Raw genomic sequence first — 21706 nt, forward strand, 5'->3', positions numbered from 1 at the left:
GAGGAAAAATCAACAATGAGCAAACGTACATGATTTTTTGTGCCTTACAAATGTTTTAAACCTAACCCTAACCCCACCCTACCCCTACCCCTCTATTTTTGGGAATTATTATAGGCGGAAATTATTTAAATGAGGAATATTGAGTAAATGAGTGTTCATTCCTGGAAGGAAACTCAAGACTACAATCGAGACGTCTCACGGAGTTCAGAAACAGTGTGCACTGATATAACTCCCTTTGGAGTGACTTTGTGCTTTGTAACTTTGCAGATCATTTTTCATGCTCAGACAGCAACATAACAAGCAAATACACACTAAAGAAAGTTAAAAATATAAAAATGCCTAATAGGATCCCTTTTATAAATACTTGGATACTTGGAAAACAGCCTTGTTCTTTAAACCAATTAGTAGTCTATGATTTAGTCTCATAATTGTATATTCAGGCTGCTATTTTATTATATCTACATGTTACTCACCCTGAGGAAAGAGAGGTCATGGTACTCCTGAACGTTGGTTACCTCCAGGTTCTCCAGCACTATTGTGCAGTTACTATACATCCGCACCATGGCCCTGTAGTGGTCGTCTGGCTGTGCCAGCTGAGTCAGCTTATTATTGGTTCCCTGACATACTGGAGAATAAAGCAGAGGTCAAATCAATACTCAGGTAGCGAAGGTGATATGACAGAAAATACTCAAATGAAGCAAAAAAAAATTGTAATCCTTCAATTTCAATTCACATTTATTTGTATAGCGCCTCTCACAATACATATCCCTTCAAAGCAGCTTTACAGTAATGCGTTAATTGAAGTAATGATTACAAGTTGTAAACATAATGAATACAGTATATAGAATATTTAGCATTGGTGCATGTTGATTCAGATATAATCCTTCATATATTCACTTCCATCCCTTTCTATGTTAATCTTGGTTATTGAATGCTGTTGTTTGCATGTGTCAGTTCTGTGAAGAAATCATTTCTGATAAGGTGTAATATTTCATAGGAAATATTGTGTGGATATTAGACATATTGAGTCCTATCATAGTTAACATTTGCATGTAATGCGACACGTTGTTAAAATAGCAAATGCATTTGAACTCATTTGTGCACCCATGGGCTGGTCTGAAAACAAGGTGTGTTCAGGCGCATTGTTGGAGGCAACTAAAAAACGGTGCAGTATTTTTTGTGTTATTTAAAGGGCACGTTAGTAATATGCACCTATAGGCGGGTGCACAACGTGCGTACACTCTGCTTATTACACACACAGGGATGTGCAGCAGCACACAAACATGTTTAAATATTAAAAATAAAAGGATTCCTCTCTGGAGAAGCGTTCAGTCTTTCTGCTCGCAAATTCCGCCATGTAATCCGCCATGGTGCAAGCGCAACTGGCTTTTAAAGGGAATGGGAGATGAGACTCTGATTGGTTTATTGCTCTTTACACCCAAAACACACCCATGACTCATTAAGAGACTAGGTACAACCCTTTTAGACAGTTTTTCCCCTTGTTAAACTAGCAAAAGTGGATTCGCCCTAAGTGCACATGTGCCGTGCGCCTCAGACCATGTGCTTAGAATAGGGCCCATTGTGTGTGGAATAGAGGAGGCTGTAGTTTTTAGTATTTATTTTTCATTTATTTAGACAAAATTACATAGTTTTTAATATCAGCCATTTATCTATTATCAGCTATAACATAAAAATAAAAATCATCTTTTCGGATTTCATTTTAATATTGGTGCATCCCTAGATGTTTCAAATGTAAATTAATTATTAATGTGGCAATATTTGTAGAACCGTTTTGAGTCATCAGTGACACATTACCCACTTACACCAAATAACTAATCACTTGCAACAACATGGAGCTCTGAGCTTAACTAACTGTAATATCAGACTATTCCATGTCAAAATATCTTTGTTTGTGGGACTAACTTTTGTGGGAACTGTACCTTTAAAACACGGCCTAAAGCTGTTCAACATTTGTGCACACTTTAGAGCTCACAGTAACATGAGATCATCTCATGCACTGAACACACTAAACCTAGATCGTATTTCATTGATCACTTCTAAACTATTTCCACAAGGTTTCCTGAACATAGAAGTTCATATTACCATGCTTGCATATTTTACATTGTGTGATCTTCTATTTATGAAAATATGATACTTTCCAAAACTCACTGTGCATCTAAAGCTATAGTCAAAAACAAGTGTTTGTTTTGCCTCTGCTGTCTTTCTCCTGTCATGCAGGTGTTGAATTCCTGCAGTCATCGTTAGGTGTCTCATCTTCAGAGAAAGAGCAAATTCTAGGGGCGGGAACACCGTGATCAAGAATGTGGTTAACGTAGGGTGAGACTCAAATATTGCACACAAGTGTTGCTCAACTTAAGAACCGGTTGAATTCTTGCCTGCCACGTGCAAGACGAGGATTGTATTCCCAGTCAGTGCTGGTAACAACTCAATTATCATCTATTTTCCCAAAAGGGATCGAAAGTGTCTAAAGTGAAAACGTCTCGGTTACGTATGTAACCCTCGTTCCCTGAGGAGGGAACGGAGACGTACGTCGGAGTGACTGAACGAAAGGGAACAGGGAACTAATAGAAAGGAAACTGGATTGTTTTAGAGTCTGTTCCAAAACCTACCTATATAGCACTTGAAGTCACCTGAGGCATGCCTCTGACAGGGAGGCTGTTCCAGACTGTAGCCACATAATTATGTTGTGTTGTGTTCTAATAATGTATTCACGTCATGAATTCTTTGTCGTTAATTTTAATTACCTGGTGCACTTTTTTGTTCTTAAACAATTTGCAACAAGCATATAGAGGTAAATCCATTTTATGCATTAATTATTTTACAATGTTTTTTTTGTACAACTTGTTAAATATGAAATATGTATTATTATGGAGAAATTAATGTTCAAAAGCAAAATATTATAAACTATTTTAAACAATATTATGAATATATTCAAATAAGTTTTTTTTTTAAATGTCATTTATTCCTGTGATCAAAGCTGAAGCATCATTACTCCAGTCTTCAGTGTCACATGATCCTTCAGAGATCAATCTAATATGCTGATTTGCTGCTAAAGACAAAAACAGCCTTTTATTTGATTTATTTATTTAGGTAAACAACAGCATTTATTTGAAATTGAAATAGAGTCTTTGCGGTCACGTTTGCACATTTAAATGGATAGTTCACCCAAAAATGCATGAACTATATGACAGTTGGTGCGCTGGAAGCTAGATATTTTACTTTATAACGTGTTAAATATGGAAATATTTATATCGCTTTGCTTCAGAAAGCCTTTATTAACCCCCGGAGCTTTTATAATGGATGGATGCACTTTTTTGGGCTACACATTTTTGGCTCCCATTCACTGCCATCATAATGCTTGGAAGAGCCAGGACATTTTTTAAAGGGGTCATGAATTGCGAAATCAACTTTTCATTCAACCTTTGATATATAAAAGTACATAAAAGTTAATCGTGATATAAGAATATCCTGTAAGTTTCAAAGCTGAAAACTTCCTTGTTAGTCAAAGAAAAGCTTTTATAGACACCAGGCCCAGCAAACGAGAGATCTCAGAATGTGCCCAGGCTGTTACGTCTGAGTGTAGTGAAACGCCGCCTCAAGCCCGCCCACCGACTCGTGGAGCTAAACAGATTGTGCTACCGAGCAATAAACATGCAGAAGATAGCAAGATATTGCGCTGTGCCTGGTTGTGGAAGAACACAGTCACTGCATAAGCTTCCTTTGGATTCTAATATTAGGGATGTGTGGTTGAACTTTATTTTTAATGAAGTTCCAGCTCACATGGGAAAGAATTTGCACGTTTGTTCGCTTCATTTCACAGCGGAAACGTTTGTAAACAAGACACAGGTCGAGGCTGGATTTGCAGACTAAAGATTAAGATTAAAACACAATGCTGTGCCTTCTATATTGGATCTGACAGGAATGGTGCAACACACTTTTTTATATGTGATAGTATTTCATTGTTACAGATGGTTTGATATCTACTGATTATGTTGCGGAAGTTTTGAACATGCTGATTTGTCTGCAGTGAAGTTTTGTTTTGCTGATGCACGTGCCTGGCATGTGTGTGTGTGTTAGTGATGCGCAGTTCACGGATATATCCACCGATCGGGCGGGCCAAGTCATAAAAAATAACATTAATTGCGGGTGGATGAGAGATAAGTGATTGGATGAGAGATAAGTGATTGTGTTTGTTTGATAAAGACATTTTGCGAGCCCTGTGGCCGGATTCCGGTTGCCGTTTCTCCACATTGGAAGTTTTCTAAACAATTCAAGAAAACTTGTACTGACGGGGGAGCCGAAACTCATTAATATGCAAAACTGTTATCCAATCATAGCAGTGGGCGTTTGCTTCCAAGCCTTCAGTGCGGCACGCCCATAAAAACCAAGCGTTCCAGGAGAGAGGCTCAAAACCAGGGTAGAAAATAGCCTATTACTTATTCATTATGATGTTTTTGAATGTAAAAACCACGCAAACGTAATAAGTTGACCTCAGACAACAGTATAAAAAAATTTAAAAAGCCAGCTCATGAGATTTTTAATATAACTCTGATTGTATTCGTTTGAAAGAAGAAAGTTATATACACCTAGGATGACTTGAGGGTGAGTAAATTATAGGGTCATTTTAATTTTTTGGGATAACTATCCCTTTAAAGGGTTAGTTCACCCAAAAATGAAAATGCTGTCATTAATTACTCACCCTCATGTCGTTGGACACCCGTCAGACCTCCGTTCATATTCGGAACACAAATGAAGATATTTTAGTTGAAAGCTGATGGCTGAGAAAGGCTTCAGACAGGCATCCATTGGCATTCAGTACATTTCCTCTCCTCTCTTAAAACGTCGTTAGAAAGTCCATTTCACCACAGTGACTCTACAATAATTTTACGATGCGACGACAATAGTTTTTGTGCGCAAAAAAAAAATCAATGCGTCGTGGAGGCACACACGGAAGGCAAGAACAAGTTGGATAAAGGTGTTATTTTGATTTTTTTTTGCGCACAAAAACTATTGTCGTCGCATCGTAAAATTATTGTAGAGCCACTGTGGTGAGATGGACTTTGTAACAACGTTTTAAGTGCCTTTTATGGGTCTTGGGAGAGGAAATGTACTGAATGCCAATGGAGGCCTGTCTGAAGCCTTTCTCAGCCATCAGCTTTCAACAAAAATATCTTAATTTGTGTTCCGAATATGATCTGAGGTCTTACGGGTCTCGAACGACATGAGGGTGAGTAATTAATGACAGAATTTTCATTTTTGGGTGAACTAACCCTTTAAAGCAGCTGAGTAAAAGTTTTTTTTATTTTTTTTTATTAAAAATGTAATGACCCCAAACCTTTGAAGAGTAGTGTATATGTTTTATATACATGTAGTTAGTTTGATAAACTATTGGAATCAATAGCAAGTCCAGTCTCCCATGCACAAGGAGTGCTATTTTTGAGTCGCCGCCAATAGTGTGATCCGGTTTAATCACCTACCGGGGTCTGTTTCAATCTGGTCTTTGAAGACAGCTGTCTATGTAGACAGTAGACAGACTGGCAGCTCACTAGGTTTTTGGAACAGACCTAGTGTGTAGTGTCTCTTTTTTTTACTTTGAAATTGGGATGCATATTTGACTATTCCTTCTGTCTTAAAACTAAGCTTGTTTAAAGCTTGTTCACAAAATAACAATGAAGCTGTACCAAAAAAACATGTTGTTTGTTTTATTCTTCATTGCAGCATGATACCGCACATAAAGGGTATTTCCACTTGTGCAAAATTAGCATTTTTGACAGTCAACATAGTCCTACCTGTGAAGCTTTTTTGTGAGATGTGAAATGGTCAGGACCAACGAACATTGTCAAGACATGCATGCAGCTCTTGCATAAATTACTTTCTGAAATTCAGCATGTCTAAATTCATCAATTTTATGGCATTAGTTACTTGTCAAAATACATAAATAATCAGAGGTACTGGCTTTATCCAGATATCTGCTCTAGGGCAGATTTCAACTAAAGATTAAGGTCAGGTATGAAGTAGGTTTGGGGTTTAACCCTTAACCATCTCTTCACTAGCCCTTAAATGTGAGATTGTCTAAAGAGATTGCAAAACTTGCAGCTGTTTTCTATACGGGTGGCTGTTCAGCAGCGGCGCCTCAGGCTTGAGCCCGAACCAAGGGATGTGACTCAACAGGTTGCTCCTTGAAAAAAATATTCATGGAGGAACATCTTAACTCCCTCATTACGTCACATCAAACCATCAGGAACAACAGAACCACATTATGAACTCGAGTGTTTTATCTTTTGCAACTGATGCAAAGCATGCTCAAGGGTTATCGAGATTCCATCAGTGCAAAGAAACACAAGACTTAAGAAGTGGAGTAATGCAAAGTAATAAATCAACCAGTCATTTCCTTTGGAACAATGCCTGCAGGCTGCAGCATATGACAGAAAACAAAACCACCTGCCCCAAAACATACACTACTGTTAAAAAGTTTGGGGTCAGTAAGATTTAAAAAAAAATATATTTATTGAGCATGTCAAAAGTGATAAACACATTTATAACTTTACAAAAGATTTCGAATAAATGCTGTTCTTTTGTACTTTCTATTCATCAAAAAAAAAACTATCAAGGTTTACATAAAAATATGAAGCAGCACAAATGTTTTCAACATTTTCTTGCTTTCTTCAGAAACTTCTCTCACGCATGGCTTACCCACTTAAGTACATGGATGCACAGGGTAGAAATGATGATAGATTAATTAGGAGATAATCTGGGATCATCTGCTCAAGGCTGTCAAGACATATCATTTATTTTTACAAGGCCATGCAGTTGTTCCCATGCTTTCCCATCCTTCCTTTATTACCTACGGCTTTCTTTGCTCTATTTTTATTTTTCTTAAGCCTCATTTTCTCACTGTTTTTATTGTATATGGTGACAGGACTTTGGATGACTATGTAACTGGTTTGAAGGTAAAACATTCAGATGATGTATTTCCTTTGTTACCTTTTTTAGTAATAACCACTATTATTAAATAGATGCTGCTACTGTTTTACAAAAAATAAAATCTGATGCTTCTTGTATAGAAGCACACTAAATCACTTTGAACTTGATTAAAAAAAAACATTTAATGTCTTTATATTCTCTTCTTCTTTTCCCCCTTAGGGGAGTCACGCACTGTACGCTTTTGCATTTAGGACAAAACAATCTACTGAAATTAGGTAATGTCATAATTGCATAGTTGCATTTACAGTATATTGTTATTTTGTTTAGAGTTTGGGCAAACTAAATGCATCTGTTTTCTGACAGATGCCAGTGTATCTGGATGTCCTTTCGATGACTAAGTTTGATTGTGGGCTGACAACTGGATCGACTGTTTGTAGAGTAAGTTTGCACTGCTGCAAAAAGTATTGATCCACTAGACTAGAGCACAAAAAGTCAACAGCATTTGTCATAACGCATCCTGTTTTCCATTTGAAAGTCTTTCCGGGAATACACCTAAAGGGAAATCGTATTTCTCTGTTGGCACATGTGCTCTGCTTAACGGAAATATTCATACGAGTTAGCCTGGAAAGCAGAATTTTCACATATCTTGAATTTATCTATAAATGTATTAGCAATGTAATGATTTTCAATGGGTTAATCTGTAGTTAGTGACAAAAGTTAAACAATGTTGACTGATTCTGAACTTATTTTGTATCTTCAAAAAGATTTCCCATGCATGTCGAGCCTACAGTGTTTCACACTTTTTACCGATTTTAAGACACATGATCTGATGCAATGACTTAATCATAATAGTGGTATTTATTTACACTACCAAATTAATGTTTAAAAATTCTTGAAAAGCAAACGGTTATCAATTTGAGATTAGCAGTTTCACATGATTGTGCTTCTTACATCTTCACTTTTTCTTTACTGTGCAATAGAGAGCACGGTAGTCACCCTAAATGAGAGACATGTGGATAAAATACCGTCTAACTGAATTGTAGTAAATACAATTTACAGAGTGAAACAGAGACGTCTCACTCATGGCTGTGTGCTTTTTTTATAAAACAACAGTCTGTCTAAATCAAATAAGCTACATATTGTCCATTGTTGACCTCTCCATCAAAATTCGACCATTGTGTGCTCTTTGTGGGACAATTTGCTGACTGCAAAAGTAAAAACATGGCATGATCACCGCATTTGGTAAACAACATGAGACATGCATTTTAGTATATTAAAATATTTTTATGAAGAAGACAAATGATTGAAATGTAGGGTAACATTTTATTACGATGGTCCACATTACTAGGACTAGTTTAGACATTATTAGACTTATAGGCTATAAGTAACTTTGCAACCACATGTCAACTAGCAGTCATTAGAGTATTAGTAGACTGTCTGCTTAATATCTGCTAACAGTTTATTTTGATGCTCCCCAACAGATAATCTACTGAGTAAGTAACTTTGCAATTATCTGGTACGTTAACACGACAACAATGCACTAAAAACAGTTTTTCCTTTGAATTTTTTACAAATTTCGCTTAAAGACAACAACAACAGACAACATTCACACGGATCCATGAAAACATTTGAAAAGTGCTGAACTATTCATGCAAGGCCAGCAGTTGGCCATGTCACACTATGCGCCTATAGACTGCATAACACCATTGTTTTCACAAATTCACGGTTTTGTAGTGTACACTGAGACGATAACAGTATTGTATTTAAAAACTTGCACTTTGAAAGTCATTTTCTAAATTTGGCATTTTCAGGCCCCCCAAACGCTGTTGTTGTGTAAATGAACGGTCAAAACGCATACAAAGTTTTCAGTTTTTAGTTGAAAATGATATAGTGTAAACGGCCCCAACTCATTCTACTATCCTGAACCCTAACCTAACAGTCAACTACAGTCTACTAATACTCTAATGAGGGCTAGTTGATATGTAGTTGAAAAGTTACACTCTAAAAAAAAAAGGTTTTATATGGCACCAAAAATGGTTCTTGGCTCGTAATCATAGGGGAACCTTTTTTAGTGCTATATAGCACCAATTTTGGTGCTTCAGTGGTTCTTCAGCGGTTCTTTAGAGGTTCTTCACCGTTTTTTTGACTAAGGTGCTATATAGCACCTCTGAAGAACCACTGAAGCACCAAAATTGGTGCTATATAGCACTAAAAAAGGTTCCCCTATGATTACGAGCCAAAAACCATTTTTGGTGCCATATAGAACCTTTTTTTTTTTTAGAGTGTACTTATAGTTCAGGAGTTGACACTTACATATAATGTGGTGGAGGGATGCTGATAAACTGTCAATAAACGGAGGTAAGACTGCTGAATATATATACCTCTTATTGTTGATTGGCTGAGTGCTCTCCACTCGTGCTCCTCCCGAACTTTGTTAAAGCATAATTTAGTGGAATGTCTGAAATAAAGTGTAACCAAATGTATACTTATTGCTGTTTTCCAGTGCAAAAGTTGCCACCACCACTATACTAGTGTGTTCTAAGAGGTTGTTAAGGAGTTGCTATGCATTTGTTCTGGGTTGGCATTCAGTTGTTCTTTGAGGTGCATTCAGGTGTTCTGGGTGATTGTTATGCAGTTTTTGAGGTGCAGTTGTTGAGGTATTCTAGGAAGTTAAAAGCTAAATGGTTGCTTACTGTCCCTAATATCTCTGTAATATTTGGTCCTTCAGTGAGTTTTTTTGTACTTTTATTTTCCACCAGACAAAAAATGCCAATTTGAACGCTCAGAAAAGTAGCAGCACACCTCTCCTCAACAAGCCTAATGATTTGAGCTTGATCTTTATGGGCTGCTGTTTTCAAAATAAACACGCTTGCCTAAATCCTCAAGGATATGGCCTTGGTTTATCGTTGTCTGCAAATTATAACAACACATAATCCGACAGTTGTTGCAGTTTGACGATGGCTGCTCGTCTCATAAATAACACAAATCTTTAAAATAGGATTGTTAATGTCCATACGCTTCCATTCAATCGTTTTTGAGGGTTGGTTTTGAAAGAAGTCTATTCTGCTCATCAAGGCTGCATTTTTTTTAATCAAAAATGATTTAAAAAAATGCAGTTAAAAGAGTAATATTGTGAAACATTGTTACAACTTAAAATAACTGTTTTCTCTTGTGATATATTTCAAAATAATGTATTCTTGTGATGGAAAAACTAAAATTTCAGCATCATTACTCCAGTCTTCAGTGTCACACGATCCTTCAGAAATCATTCTAATATGCTGATTTCTTTGATGAATAGAAAGTTCAAAAGAACATTTTTTTTATTGAACAATGTAAAAGTCTTCAGTGCCACTTTTAATGCATCCTTGCTGAATAAAAGTATTATTTTCTTTTAAAAAATTGAACAGTAGTGTATGTATTCATATAAAAAAAAAAAAAATCTGTAATTTCCCTGATTTTCTATTTACAGTGTTCAGTTTTGCATCATGTCTTTTTTAGAAACTGATTACTTGTGAAACAAGCCCAGTAACGTTCGCCAGAGATAACCTCTACCTAAAACACACATAATTGACTAAATATACTGGCATCTCACAGACTATAATTGATTTTGACCACATATTTTAAACGAGAATCAATGAAACGTTTCATACCACTTAGCAGATCAATGAAATATGAGGTTTAAATGGATGACAACAATTTTTAACAATAATAGATTGCAGTTATGCGTTCATTTCCATTGATTACTTTACTTTCCATTCAATTTAGCCTTGTAGCTGGTGGTCCGAGAGTGTGATGCTGCAGGAGAACAGAAGAGAACAGGAGTGTTGTTCTAGTCTTTAGTTAAATAACAGTGGTCACAGTGACCCTGGATAGTTAGAGCTTCAAGACAATTAGATTTAGATCAAATAGTGATGTCTAGACCAAATTACAGCACTGAAACGCTGGGTAGAAAGAAGACACAAATATCTTCTTTAGTGATTAGCACACTAAGAAAGGGATGTTTATTCAGATGCCGTGTATTTATACCAGCTCAAACTGTGTCAGATGCAAACCTGTATGAGTTTCTTTCTTCTGCTGAACACAAAAGAAGATATTTTGAAGAATATGGGTAACCAAACAGTTGATGAAGCCCATTGCCTTCCATAATATGAGGAAAAAAACAACAATGGGGCCTATCAACTGTTTGGTTTCCGACATTCTTTCAAATATCTTCTTTTGTGTTCAGCAGAACAAAGAAATTCATACAGGTTTGGAACAACATGAGGGTGAGATTTTAATTTTTGAGGTGAACTATCCCTATTAAGTACAAAAATTAATTAATCACAATAGACCCTTTTCACAGACTGTGATGATGCGTTTTAACGTCATCAATATTGTAATTTTTTTTTTTTTTTTTTAATATATGTACACTCAAAATAAAAAAGGTTCTATATGGCACTAAAAGTGGTTCTTCGTCGTAATCATAGAGGAACCACTTTTGGGGCTATATAGCACCATATCTTAACATGTTCTGTAAGGTAGCGGTGCTATATAGCACCTTAGTCAGTGGTGCTCAGTGTTGGGCACGTTACTTTAAAAAAGTAATTAGTTATAGTTACTAGTTACTTCTTACAAATAGTAACTGAGTTAGTAACTGAGTTACATCATTATAAAAGTAACTAATTACCAGGGAAAGTAATTACTGCGTTACTTTTTTTTTTTTTTCTCCAAATGTTCAAATATGTCAACTAACTTGGATGCCCCCAATATTAGATATGTTAAATGAATGAATTGGACACTAAATAGAATAAATTATTATTATAAAACATTGTACATTAATGTGCATTATTGTAATGTTGCTGTGGGACAATGTGAGAGACACCTATCAAATTCAATGCATTATTGTAAATATTATCAGTAGGCCTACTATAGTGTAAATATTGTGTAAATATTATCAGTACTATACTTTCCTTTGGTAGTGGAGCTCACGTTATAACCTGGGTTTTTAGCCACTAATTTTGTGGCATATGATGATGTGAGGCGCTTCAGAATCACTTGCCACCGGCGTGGAGAGACTCTTTCTTCCTGGGCATAAGTTGCACGTTACTTAAATATTCTTACCTTTCACCTCAACGAGGGAAAAGTAGCGCTTATACTTCCAATTTGCGAAAGCTACCTTTGAAGTCGTTGGACCATCGCTGAATGTGCATATGCGTGTGCGTCATAGGTGTGTGTGTGTGTGTGTGTGTGTGTGTGTGTCTGTGAACCATAGACGTGAAAAAAAATAGGTGTGAACTCAACCTATCAACTTCAACCTTGTCTCCCACCCACCAATCATCATCAGTTATATGCACCACCGCACCCACCCCAACACGCATGGCTGGTGCGCGCGCACACGCACACACACACACACACACACACACGTTGCAGGTAGTGATGGAAACTTCGATTCTTTCAAGAGATTCGTTCATTTTCAGTTCGTTCATCAAAATGATTCGTTCAGATTCGTTCATTGATTCGTTCAGTGACCATTTTTTTTAATATTCCATAAATATCCCAGCAGGTGGCAAAAAGAGTGTCTTATGCGTTATTTCTTAAGTCAACGAACGTATTTACTTACAAAAAAATAATTTGGCTTTATTAAAATGTGTGCATCTATCATTAAATAAAATAAGTCTAAGTGGTTCAGAAGACCAAAGCACAAAGGTTTTCTTGCATGATTAACAATTAATTGTTTGGTCAGACATTTACACATTCATATTATTCAGATATATCTGGGATTATGGTAAACGAACGTAGAGTTATAAACAATCGTAGCCTAAAACTGCGCTTTGTAGCCATCCGCTCTCTGCTTATTGCTGAACGAGACTGATTCACATGCTAAATGACCGACATCCATTTCCACGAACGAGATGCACCACCAGTTCGTTCACGAACGAGATCTAGCAGCAGTTCGTTCAATTCGTTCACGAACGAAATCTCTCTCTCTCTCGTTCAGTGATGGGCGTGTTCGTTCAGTATCGTTGGTGGTTCAATTCGTTCATGAACCAGATGTACCAGTTCGTTCGTTCACGAACGAGATCTCTCGTTCAGACTCAAAAAAGCAACTCGGTCAGTGATGGACGTGTTCGTTAACTCCAATAATATCGAATTTTTTATTTGTTTTGCAGTTTTTGGAGAAATGCATGACATGACTCAAACGTAATGAAGTAATTTGTATTAATTTTATAAAACAACAACAATGAAAATAAATAATACAAACACAATACATCAGTAATTATACAATCATTTAACCATCAGCCTGTATTATTACACTGTTTTCATTAAAATGGTAAAGTGTACATGTCTTTCTTTGCTGCATACCGTATATGCCTAACTACACAAGCCGAGCTCTACATAGTAAAAGGCGTATTCGTTCACTGAATTCAACAAATCACATGCTCCGTCACATCTAATACTCGAACGCTATTGGCTCGAAGTTTTGTCATTGACAGGATGAAACAGTCCACAGAGCTGCGCATGCGCTCGCTCCTCGTTGCTAATAGCGCCACGCTGCTGTGGAGGGAGGAATTTCAGTGAACGAGAAATATGAGTCAGTGGACTACTTGAACGAGAACGATTCGTTCACCTAAAAGATTCGTTCAAAAAGAACGATTCGTTCACGAACGTAACATCACTAGTTGCAGGTCTGACTGACAGAGAGCCTCGGATGAAAAGCGCTTCAGTGAGCTCAATTAAAGTAACGCGACTAACGCCGCATTTTTTTTCTCAGTAACGCTAACGGCGTTGTAACGGGAGAGACAGTAATTCGTTTGATTACTCGTTACTGAAAAAAATAATTCCGTTAGTAACGCCGTTTATCTGTAACGCCGTTATTCCCATCACTGGTGGTGCTATATAGCACCTTAGCAAAAGAACCGCTGAAGAACCGCTGAAGCACCAAAATTGGTGCTATACAGCACTTAAAGGGTTAGTTCACCCAAAAATGAAAATTCTGTCATTAATTACTCACCCTCATGTCGTTGGACACCCGTCAGACCTCCGTTCATATTCGGAACACAAATGAAGATATTTTAGTTGAAAGCTGATGGCTGAGAAAGGCTTCAGACAGGCCTCCATTGGCATTCAGTACATTGACATTTCCAAGACCCATGAAAGGCACTTAAAACATCGTTACAAAGTCCATCTCACTACAGTGGCTCTACAATAATTTTACGATGCGACGACAATAGTTTTTGTGCGCAAAAAAAAATCAAAATAACACCTTTATCCAACTTGTTCTCGACTTCCGTGTGTGCCTCCACGACGAGAATATGACGTAGCGCCGGCGTTCGGGAATCCATGAAATACACACTTAAGCCCCATTTTGAGCACTGCGCCGAGACCTAAAGCACGATCAATGTAGAATCCAACAGCTTAGACACGCGCGTCTTCCTCTGCTCGTAAACAAATCGCTTCTGGGTCATATGTCCGAACGCCGGATCTGCGTCATATTCTCGCGCATGCGTCGTGGAGGCACACACGGAAGTCGAGAACAAGTTGGATAAAGGTGTTATTTTGATTTTTTTTTTGCGCACAAAAACTATTGTCGTCGCATCGTAAAATTATTGTAGAGCCACTGTGGTGAGATGGACTTTGTAACAATGTTTTAAGTGCCTTTTATGGATCTTGGAAGTGTCAATGTACTGAATGCCAATGGAGGCCTGTCTGAAGCCTTTCTCAGCCATCAGCTTTCAACTAAAATATCTTCATTTGTGTTCCGAATATGAACGGAGGTCTGACGGGTGTCGAACGACATGAGGGTGAGTAATTAATGACAGAATTTTCATTTTTGGGTGAACTAACCCTTTAAAAAGTTTCCCCTATGATTACGAGCCAAGAACCACTTTTAGTGCCACATAGAACCTTTTTTTTTATTTATAACACTTATACTTTGTATTTTATTACTTTTGCATCAAATTACAAAAAAGAAAGTTACCACTGCTGTAATAGTGTCTATGTGGGAGTGATTGTAAAAATGAACCTATTTCTCTCTTTTCACTGCCGTTATCAATCTCACTCTATTTTTTCCCTCTTTTTGAAAGTTGTGAAATCACTATTGTGACGTTTTTCTTTTGCAATTTGAGCAAATGGGCACACAATTTTTTTTAATGTATTCTCTCATTCACAGCTATAATATTTACCCCAACTATGACGACTTCCGCTCTGAGAAACCCGGAAATGTGAAATGGGTCTCTTGAGATTAATTATGATTATTTTTTGGTTCCTGAAAGGAAACTTCCGTTTGTTTCTCAATGGAACCAGTTTTATGTTATTCATCACATGTTCAGTATGAAACATGCATCTGATTTGTGTTTGACCAAATGTTTCTGGCCAAATGGTCTGCAGAAAACAGTGCCAAATAAATGTTGTGACATAATTTGTCAAACTCTGGGCCTGACTCTACATGCCACCGATTGTGAATGATGAAATCCTCTGCGCTCAAATGCAAGATCAGATAGTGACAGAGTAACCCTTCCACAATGTCTAGCTTTGTTGCGTGAACATTTTAAAGGAAGTCTTCAGATTAATCTTAGATCAGTAATCCACACCTACACAAACCCACATCCATGATTCACGTGAATGGGCGCTGTTCAATTCCTGTTAATGCTTCAAATAAAATGTCCACATTCCAATAACCCTTCTAACCAAATTTTTTTTCTAATTTCTTTTTCTGCCACGGGCTGTTGGAATGAAACAAAGTATTAGTTGCCCCTGAGACAGCATTGACTGACAGGTTATGCTGATACATGCATACCACGGGCCATCGCCAGAAGGCTTTCCGCACCTAAATTGACAGGTCATTAAAGGCAAGGTGTGTAATTTAACCAAAAAGACTTGCAATAAATAATGACGGTTTTCTCAAACACTGCCATTGGTCACAAAACATAGAGTCCTGCCTCGAACTCACGCCAATGATTGGTGGAGCCAATGTCCATAGAGCTGATCAGGATGCTTAAACAAACACAGCAATGTTTTGATAGCATGACACTGTTTGCACTTCTCAGGAGAAAGTCTTTGCTGGGACAGAAGAGACTTTGCTTATTTAAATTACACACATCACCTTTAAAGAGGTGTGAATATTCATTTTCTTTCTAGAGTTTTCTTGAAAGTAGGACTGTCACATTCATTTGAAATGATTGCATAAACACTTTCTGTGTGATGAATGATTTAATTGCAATACTACTAAAGCCACAGTAATGTGTGACTGTTCTAAGCTAATATTGTGAATAACAAGATCAGTTAATTGTTATATCTTGTGATTAATGCAAAGTTTCCTAGAAAACCTCATTCTTGTCATTAGGCCATGAATGACATGGGACACAGGTAAAGTGAGTGAAGTATCTATACGTAATATTGAAATGCAAGAAAAAATGCAAAAGGACAAATAACAGGAAGTAGAAACATTCAAATCAAAACAATAGATGCACGAACACTGCTTTTCCTTAGACAGCAGCACAAGCCCGCATTACAATTCAATGATCCAAGTTATTCTGTAATTACCCTGCTGTCTGTAAACTGTTCATAGAAACGCAGATGAAGTCTGCTAATCGAGTTGTACTGTCTACGTCAGAAGGCATGATCAGAATGCCCTGGACAGCACGCAACCACTCTTTTGTGTATGAGAGGTGTGCTTGCTTATCAAATAACAACAATTTGACTCCCTTCATAAGTGTGCATCCAATTTTAGAGCCAGATCTGTCCATTTTATACTTTTCAAGGCAGAATTTAAAACCAGTTTTTGCCTGGTCTGCTCTGGGACAGTGTTGGTAGCTCCCGAGTCCCCATCTGCTGTTAATTTCTCAACTGGCAAGAAACCTCAAACAGCATGTAAAACACAGTCTGTTCGGGTAGAGACTGGACCACAAACAGAGGGCCCAGACCCCACTCAGTGGGGCAGCTGTCTAGCGATACCATCTGCTGGTGTTGAACTCTTGGCCCTCATCCTGTGGTCACCATGCAGTCTCAAAAGTTCATCAAGTATTTTTAAATGAGCTGAAATTACCTTTATTACACTTTTAGCAACATAAAAGAGGGGTCACTTGTTGGGGTTAAAGACAAACCTTCAGTTTGTGTTGTACAGATGATTAATAATGTCACAAAAGCTCTCTAATCTCCACTGTAAACCCTAACGCTCAAAGTAATTAATTGGTTTGAGTAGAGCCAACTCAAATTAAACAAATTAGTTCAAACAAATGAACTGAAATGAGTATTTATAACTTATGACACATTTTGTTTTGAGTTTTGTGAACTTGTTTCTTTTAATTTAGACTAACTTAAATTTAACCGACACTGGGCTGGGATTTCTTTTTCCCAGCATGCTTTGCCATGACACTCAAAAGGGACAGTAAATGCCAAAATTAAGTGTTACATTATCTTTTGTTTGTGCAAGATTAACGTTAAGTGGGAGATTTAGTAGTGTTTAATGTTTTGTTATGCTAGTTTAGAAGAGTTTCTGTTATGTTGCGGGGGTTTTGTAGGGTTACCATCATGGTGACGAGTGGAGCACGAGCTTAGTTTAAGAACAGAGATACATGTTAAATGTAGTATATTGCTGTCCTCATTCAGAAAGTGCTATGTTAATGCTATCAGAGCATTGTGTAACCAATTAGCAAGGTGGCATTTATTATATTAGCATGTCAAGGTGTCAAGTTTCCACTTCAACACATGTGAGATTACATGATATGTATAAGTTAAATATATGAATTTTATTCAAATATTTCAAGTTCAGAGCAATTCAAATGTATGATTACAAAATAAAAATCTGCAAGTTCTGCTCACTTAAACTTTAAATTTATTAACTTGAAAAAAATGTGAGGCAACTGATTGCTTCAATTGTTTTTAGTTTTGCCAACTTATTCGGGTTTACAGTGTAAATAATTTTAAGATCATTACATTTTAATAATATGTTTATACATATTCATATTTGTACATTAACTATTGATTTATGAAACACAATATAATTCTATCTATCTAGCCTATGTTTGTTTACATTAAAAGTCAAAAGTGTGGACACGTGATTAAAATTATACATCTCTATTATAGCCCATGTCTAATTTTCTTCTCATGTGTTTTTAAAGACGTTATGTTTGTGTAGATAAGTTAAAAATAAATAAAAGTTAAATCTGAGGCGTTAGTTCGTGACAGTTAAAGTTAAAACTTCACTCACCTTTCCTCTCAGAAACGGAGCACCACACCGAACTTATCAGCACAAGACAGACGATTCCCAATTCACGGAACAGAGATGGCTTCGTAACCCTCATGCTCAACAGTGGATTCATTCTAAAGCATTATTTTTGTTTAGATATTCCGACAAATGAACAATATGTAGCTCGTATCAGAGATAGTTTTCCAGCGGCAGGTCTCGTTCAGCTCTTCTACAGCAGCGCAACGTGTCTGAGCGCTTCTCAGTACAGCTGAGACGTGACGTAGCTCACCTTCACTGCACGCGACGCAACTGAATCACTGTGTGTGTGTGTGTGTGTGTGTGTGTGTGTGTGTGTGTGTGTGTGTGTGTGTGTGTGTGTGTGTGCGTTCGTGTAATTAGGCTCTTACAGATTGTGTAATTTTTGTCATTTGACACTGCGTATACTTTGCTAGTTCCAATGTCAGAAATGATTTGTTGGTCTTTTTTTCAAATTGTCAAAATTATATTTTGTTTTGTAAAAATCCCAAATAAATAACTTAAATATATACTTAAATGTACGGATACATTTATATATATATATATATATATATATATATATATATATATATATATATATATATATATATATATATATATATATATATATATATATATATATATATATATATATATATATATATATATATATATATACATATATATATACATACAGTATATATATATATATATATATATATATATATATATATATATATATATATATATATATATATATATATATATATATAAATGTATCCGTACATTTAAGTGAATATAAAATATATAAAATGCGGCAAAAATGGTAACGTTCAAACACTTATTTACATAAATGTAATTTATATAGATAAGTGCGTTTAAAACATATTCAAAACCCGATCAATTTAAGAGATTAATGTCTTATGGAACATGATTTGCATTCACTAAATGTCAGTTTATTAGCCTAATTATATTTTTTATTGAGGAAAAAATTACGCATAATATATTCCTATAATAATAATTTATAATATAATAATAATAATTCCTTCAAACAGGCTCATGTTTCTTTCCGTCTAATAAGTTACTATAGTAACGTTAACGATAAACTTTGCCTCATGTAACGTTAGTTTGTTCTTCTCAAAGATTTGACGACCCTCAGGCATGGTGAGTGCTCCAAATTAACAACAAAGGGAAAATAATATGGTTATTTAATCTAAATATGTGTTTAATGATAACTTTAAAGTTAATTTATCCGACTAATTGTACAAAAATAACTTTTTAAACTTTCGCTAGTTTAATCGTTTGACGCAGCCAAACCGTCTTGCTACTATGGAGCTATTATGCTACAAGGAAATACTATTTATGGTTTTAATAAAGGATTTATTGATAAAATATGTAATTTCCCGTTATTATTTTGGCCTGTCAAAGCTGACGACCAGAAATCCCACAAATTCCCATATAAGTTACATGAATTTGCAACTAACCAAGAGCTTTCAAACCACCAAACTTGGCGTAACGTTAGCTTTTCAGCTTGCTTGACCTGACTAACGTTAAGTATCCTACAATTTTCCTAAATTAATTGGAAACAGTGCCGTTTTCGTGTAAGACATGATTCCCAAAAAGTGCCATTGGTTGACTGTTCGTTATGTCCTTTAAGTCTAACTCCAACTGATAAACGGTTTTAAATCTAAACGAAGACCAACTGTAACCAGTAAATAGGTTTGCAATGCATATGACGTAAATTATTATATTCTTATTTATATACTGAATACGTGCAGTGTAAAAGTGTCCTTGAATGATGAATGATGATTCATTTGAATTTCCTGACTTTTAACACCTAGGAGGAAGGAGTAGACGAACAAAAAATGTCAGAAAACGAAGTCTCTGTCCCTACGGATCTGAAAGGCACAGAGGAGGGAACAGCTGATTCTGGGTCAGAAGTGCCTGGCGTATCCCTGGAAGAAAAACTGAGCTCCAGATTTGGGGAGGAAAGCACTATGTCAACTCAGAAAAAAGAGAATGATGATAGAGCAAACCCACTCCCGTCCACACATCTGGAAGTAAAACCACCTCTAACCACCATAAAAAGAGGTATGATAGTGTTTGTGTGTGAGAGGAATAGATGTCTTTATATGTATTGATTTAATAGGATTCTTAGTATTGTTTATATTGTTGGTAACATTTTACAATAAGGTTTCATTTGTTAACATCAGTTAACTCCATTAGTTCAAATTAACTAACAATAAAATACTTATATTAATATATATGTATTTTTCAACATAATAATACATTATTACAATTTAAAGTTGTATCTATTAATATTATTTAATGGACATAAGCTAACAAGTACAATGAACAGCTGTATTTTTATTAACTAATGTTAACAAATGCACTGCAAGTTAATGTTAGTAACACATTAACTAACGTTAAAGGGTTAGTTCACCCAAAAATGAAAATTCTGTCATTAATTACTCACCCTCAAAGTTAAAAGAAGAAACGCAAAGAATTTGTTGAATAAAGTCGTTATTTTTGTTTGTTTTTTTGCACACAAAAAGTATTCTCGTCGCTTCATAAAATTAAGGTTGATCCACTGGAGTCACATGGACTATTTTAACAATATTTTTACTACCTTTCTGGACCTTGAAAGTGTTAATTAAATAGCTGTCTATGGAGCGGTCAGAGAGCTCTTGGATTTCATCAAATCATTTGCGTTCATAAGATGAACGAAGGTCTTACGGGTTTGGAACAACATGAGGGTGAGGAATTAATGACAGAATTTTCATTTTTGGGTGAACTAACCCTTCAACTAATGGCACCTTATTGTAAAATGTTACCATATTATTAAATATAGGTGGCGGAAAACACAGAAGGATTGGAGGGCAAAAGGATAAAAACGTAAATCAAGCAACATCAAGTCCTATGTCACCCACGGTCAACACTGCTGTAAGTAATTCTCTTTATTTTATGTTTTTATTTTATTTTTTGATGGGTCATTTTATAGTCTGGCTATATTAATGAATATTTTATTTATTCAGTTAAATTTAACTGTTAACAGGGCTTTCGCTCCGGGTAGTTATAGGAGGTCAGTTATAGGAACTAGCCAACAGGTCCCCCGAGAACTACATTTTCCTCTAGGGACCTTTTCCGGGTTGTATTCGCATCAGCAGTAGGAACTCTAAGGCCCTGATCACACAGAACGTGTTTTTCAGGTTCGAAAACGCGAGACGCACTGCACTGCCTTTTTTGGTTGACGTTTTTTCATTTAGAAAATAGCAGTGCGCTGCGTTTTTTAAAAATTTTGCTAAGAAACCCCCGAATCAGCTGTCCTGTCAGTCTCATCAAGGTAACGGTCACCACAACGGAAGGCCCGCCTCTCCATTCATTTGATTGGACAACAAAAAAAAAACGTGATGACGTCAGCGCTTTTCCGCTCAGAGTTGATTTTTTCCAACTTCAGGCGCTCAGAGCGCCCCTTCTAAAACGCGAGGCGCAGCATGCGCTTAAAATGCGAGGCGCCAGGGGCGCATGAGCAGCGTGCATAGGGCTCTCTGCCAACAGAAATCTATTAAAAAAAGGCGC

General features: G+C 36.4%; 1 protein-coding gene across 1 annotated transcript in view; it reads right to left on the minus strand.

Moving 5' to 3' along the window:
• Positions 1 to 18461, minus strand: part of LOC307120079 (epidermal growth factor receptor-like) — a 58329-nt gene extending 39868 nt beyond the window's left edge. Inside the window, exons 1-2 of the mRNA XM_079806939.1 lie at positions 18134 to 18461; positions 474 to 625 (exon numbers count right to left, since the gene is read on the minus strand). Of these exons, the coding sequence (XP_079663065.1) occupies positions 474 to 625; positions 18134 to 18245 (264 nt within the window). The 5' untranslated portion in view covers positions 18246 to 18461. The remainder of the gene's footprint in view (positions 1 to 473; positions 626 to 18133) is intronic.
• Between the last annotated feature and the right edge of the window lie 3245 nt (positions 18462 to 21706).

The sequence above is a fragment of the Gobio gobio genome (assembly GCF_949357685.1).
Source record: "Gobio gobio genome assembly, chromosome: 23".
Taxonomy (NCBI): Eukaryota; Metazoa; Chordata; class Actinopteri; order Cypriniformes; family Gobionidae; genus Gobio; species Gobio gobio.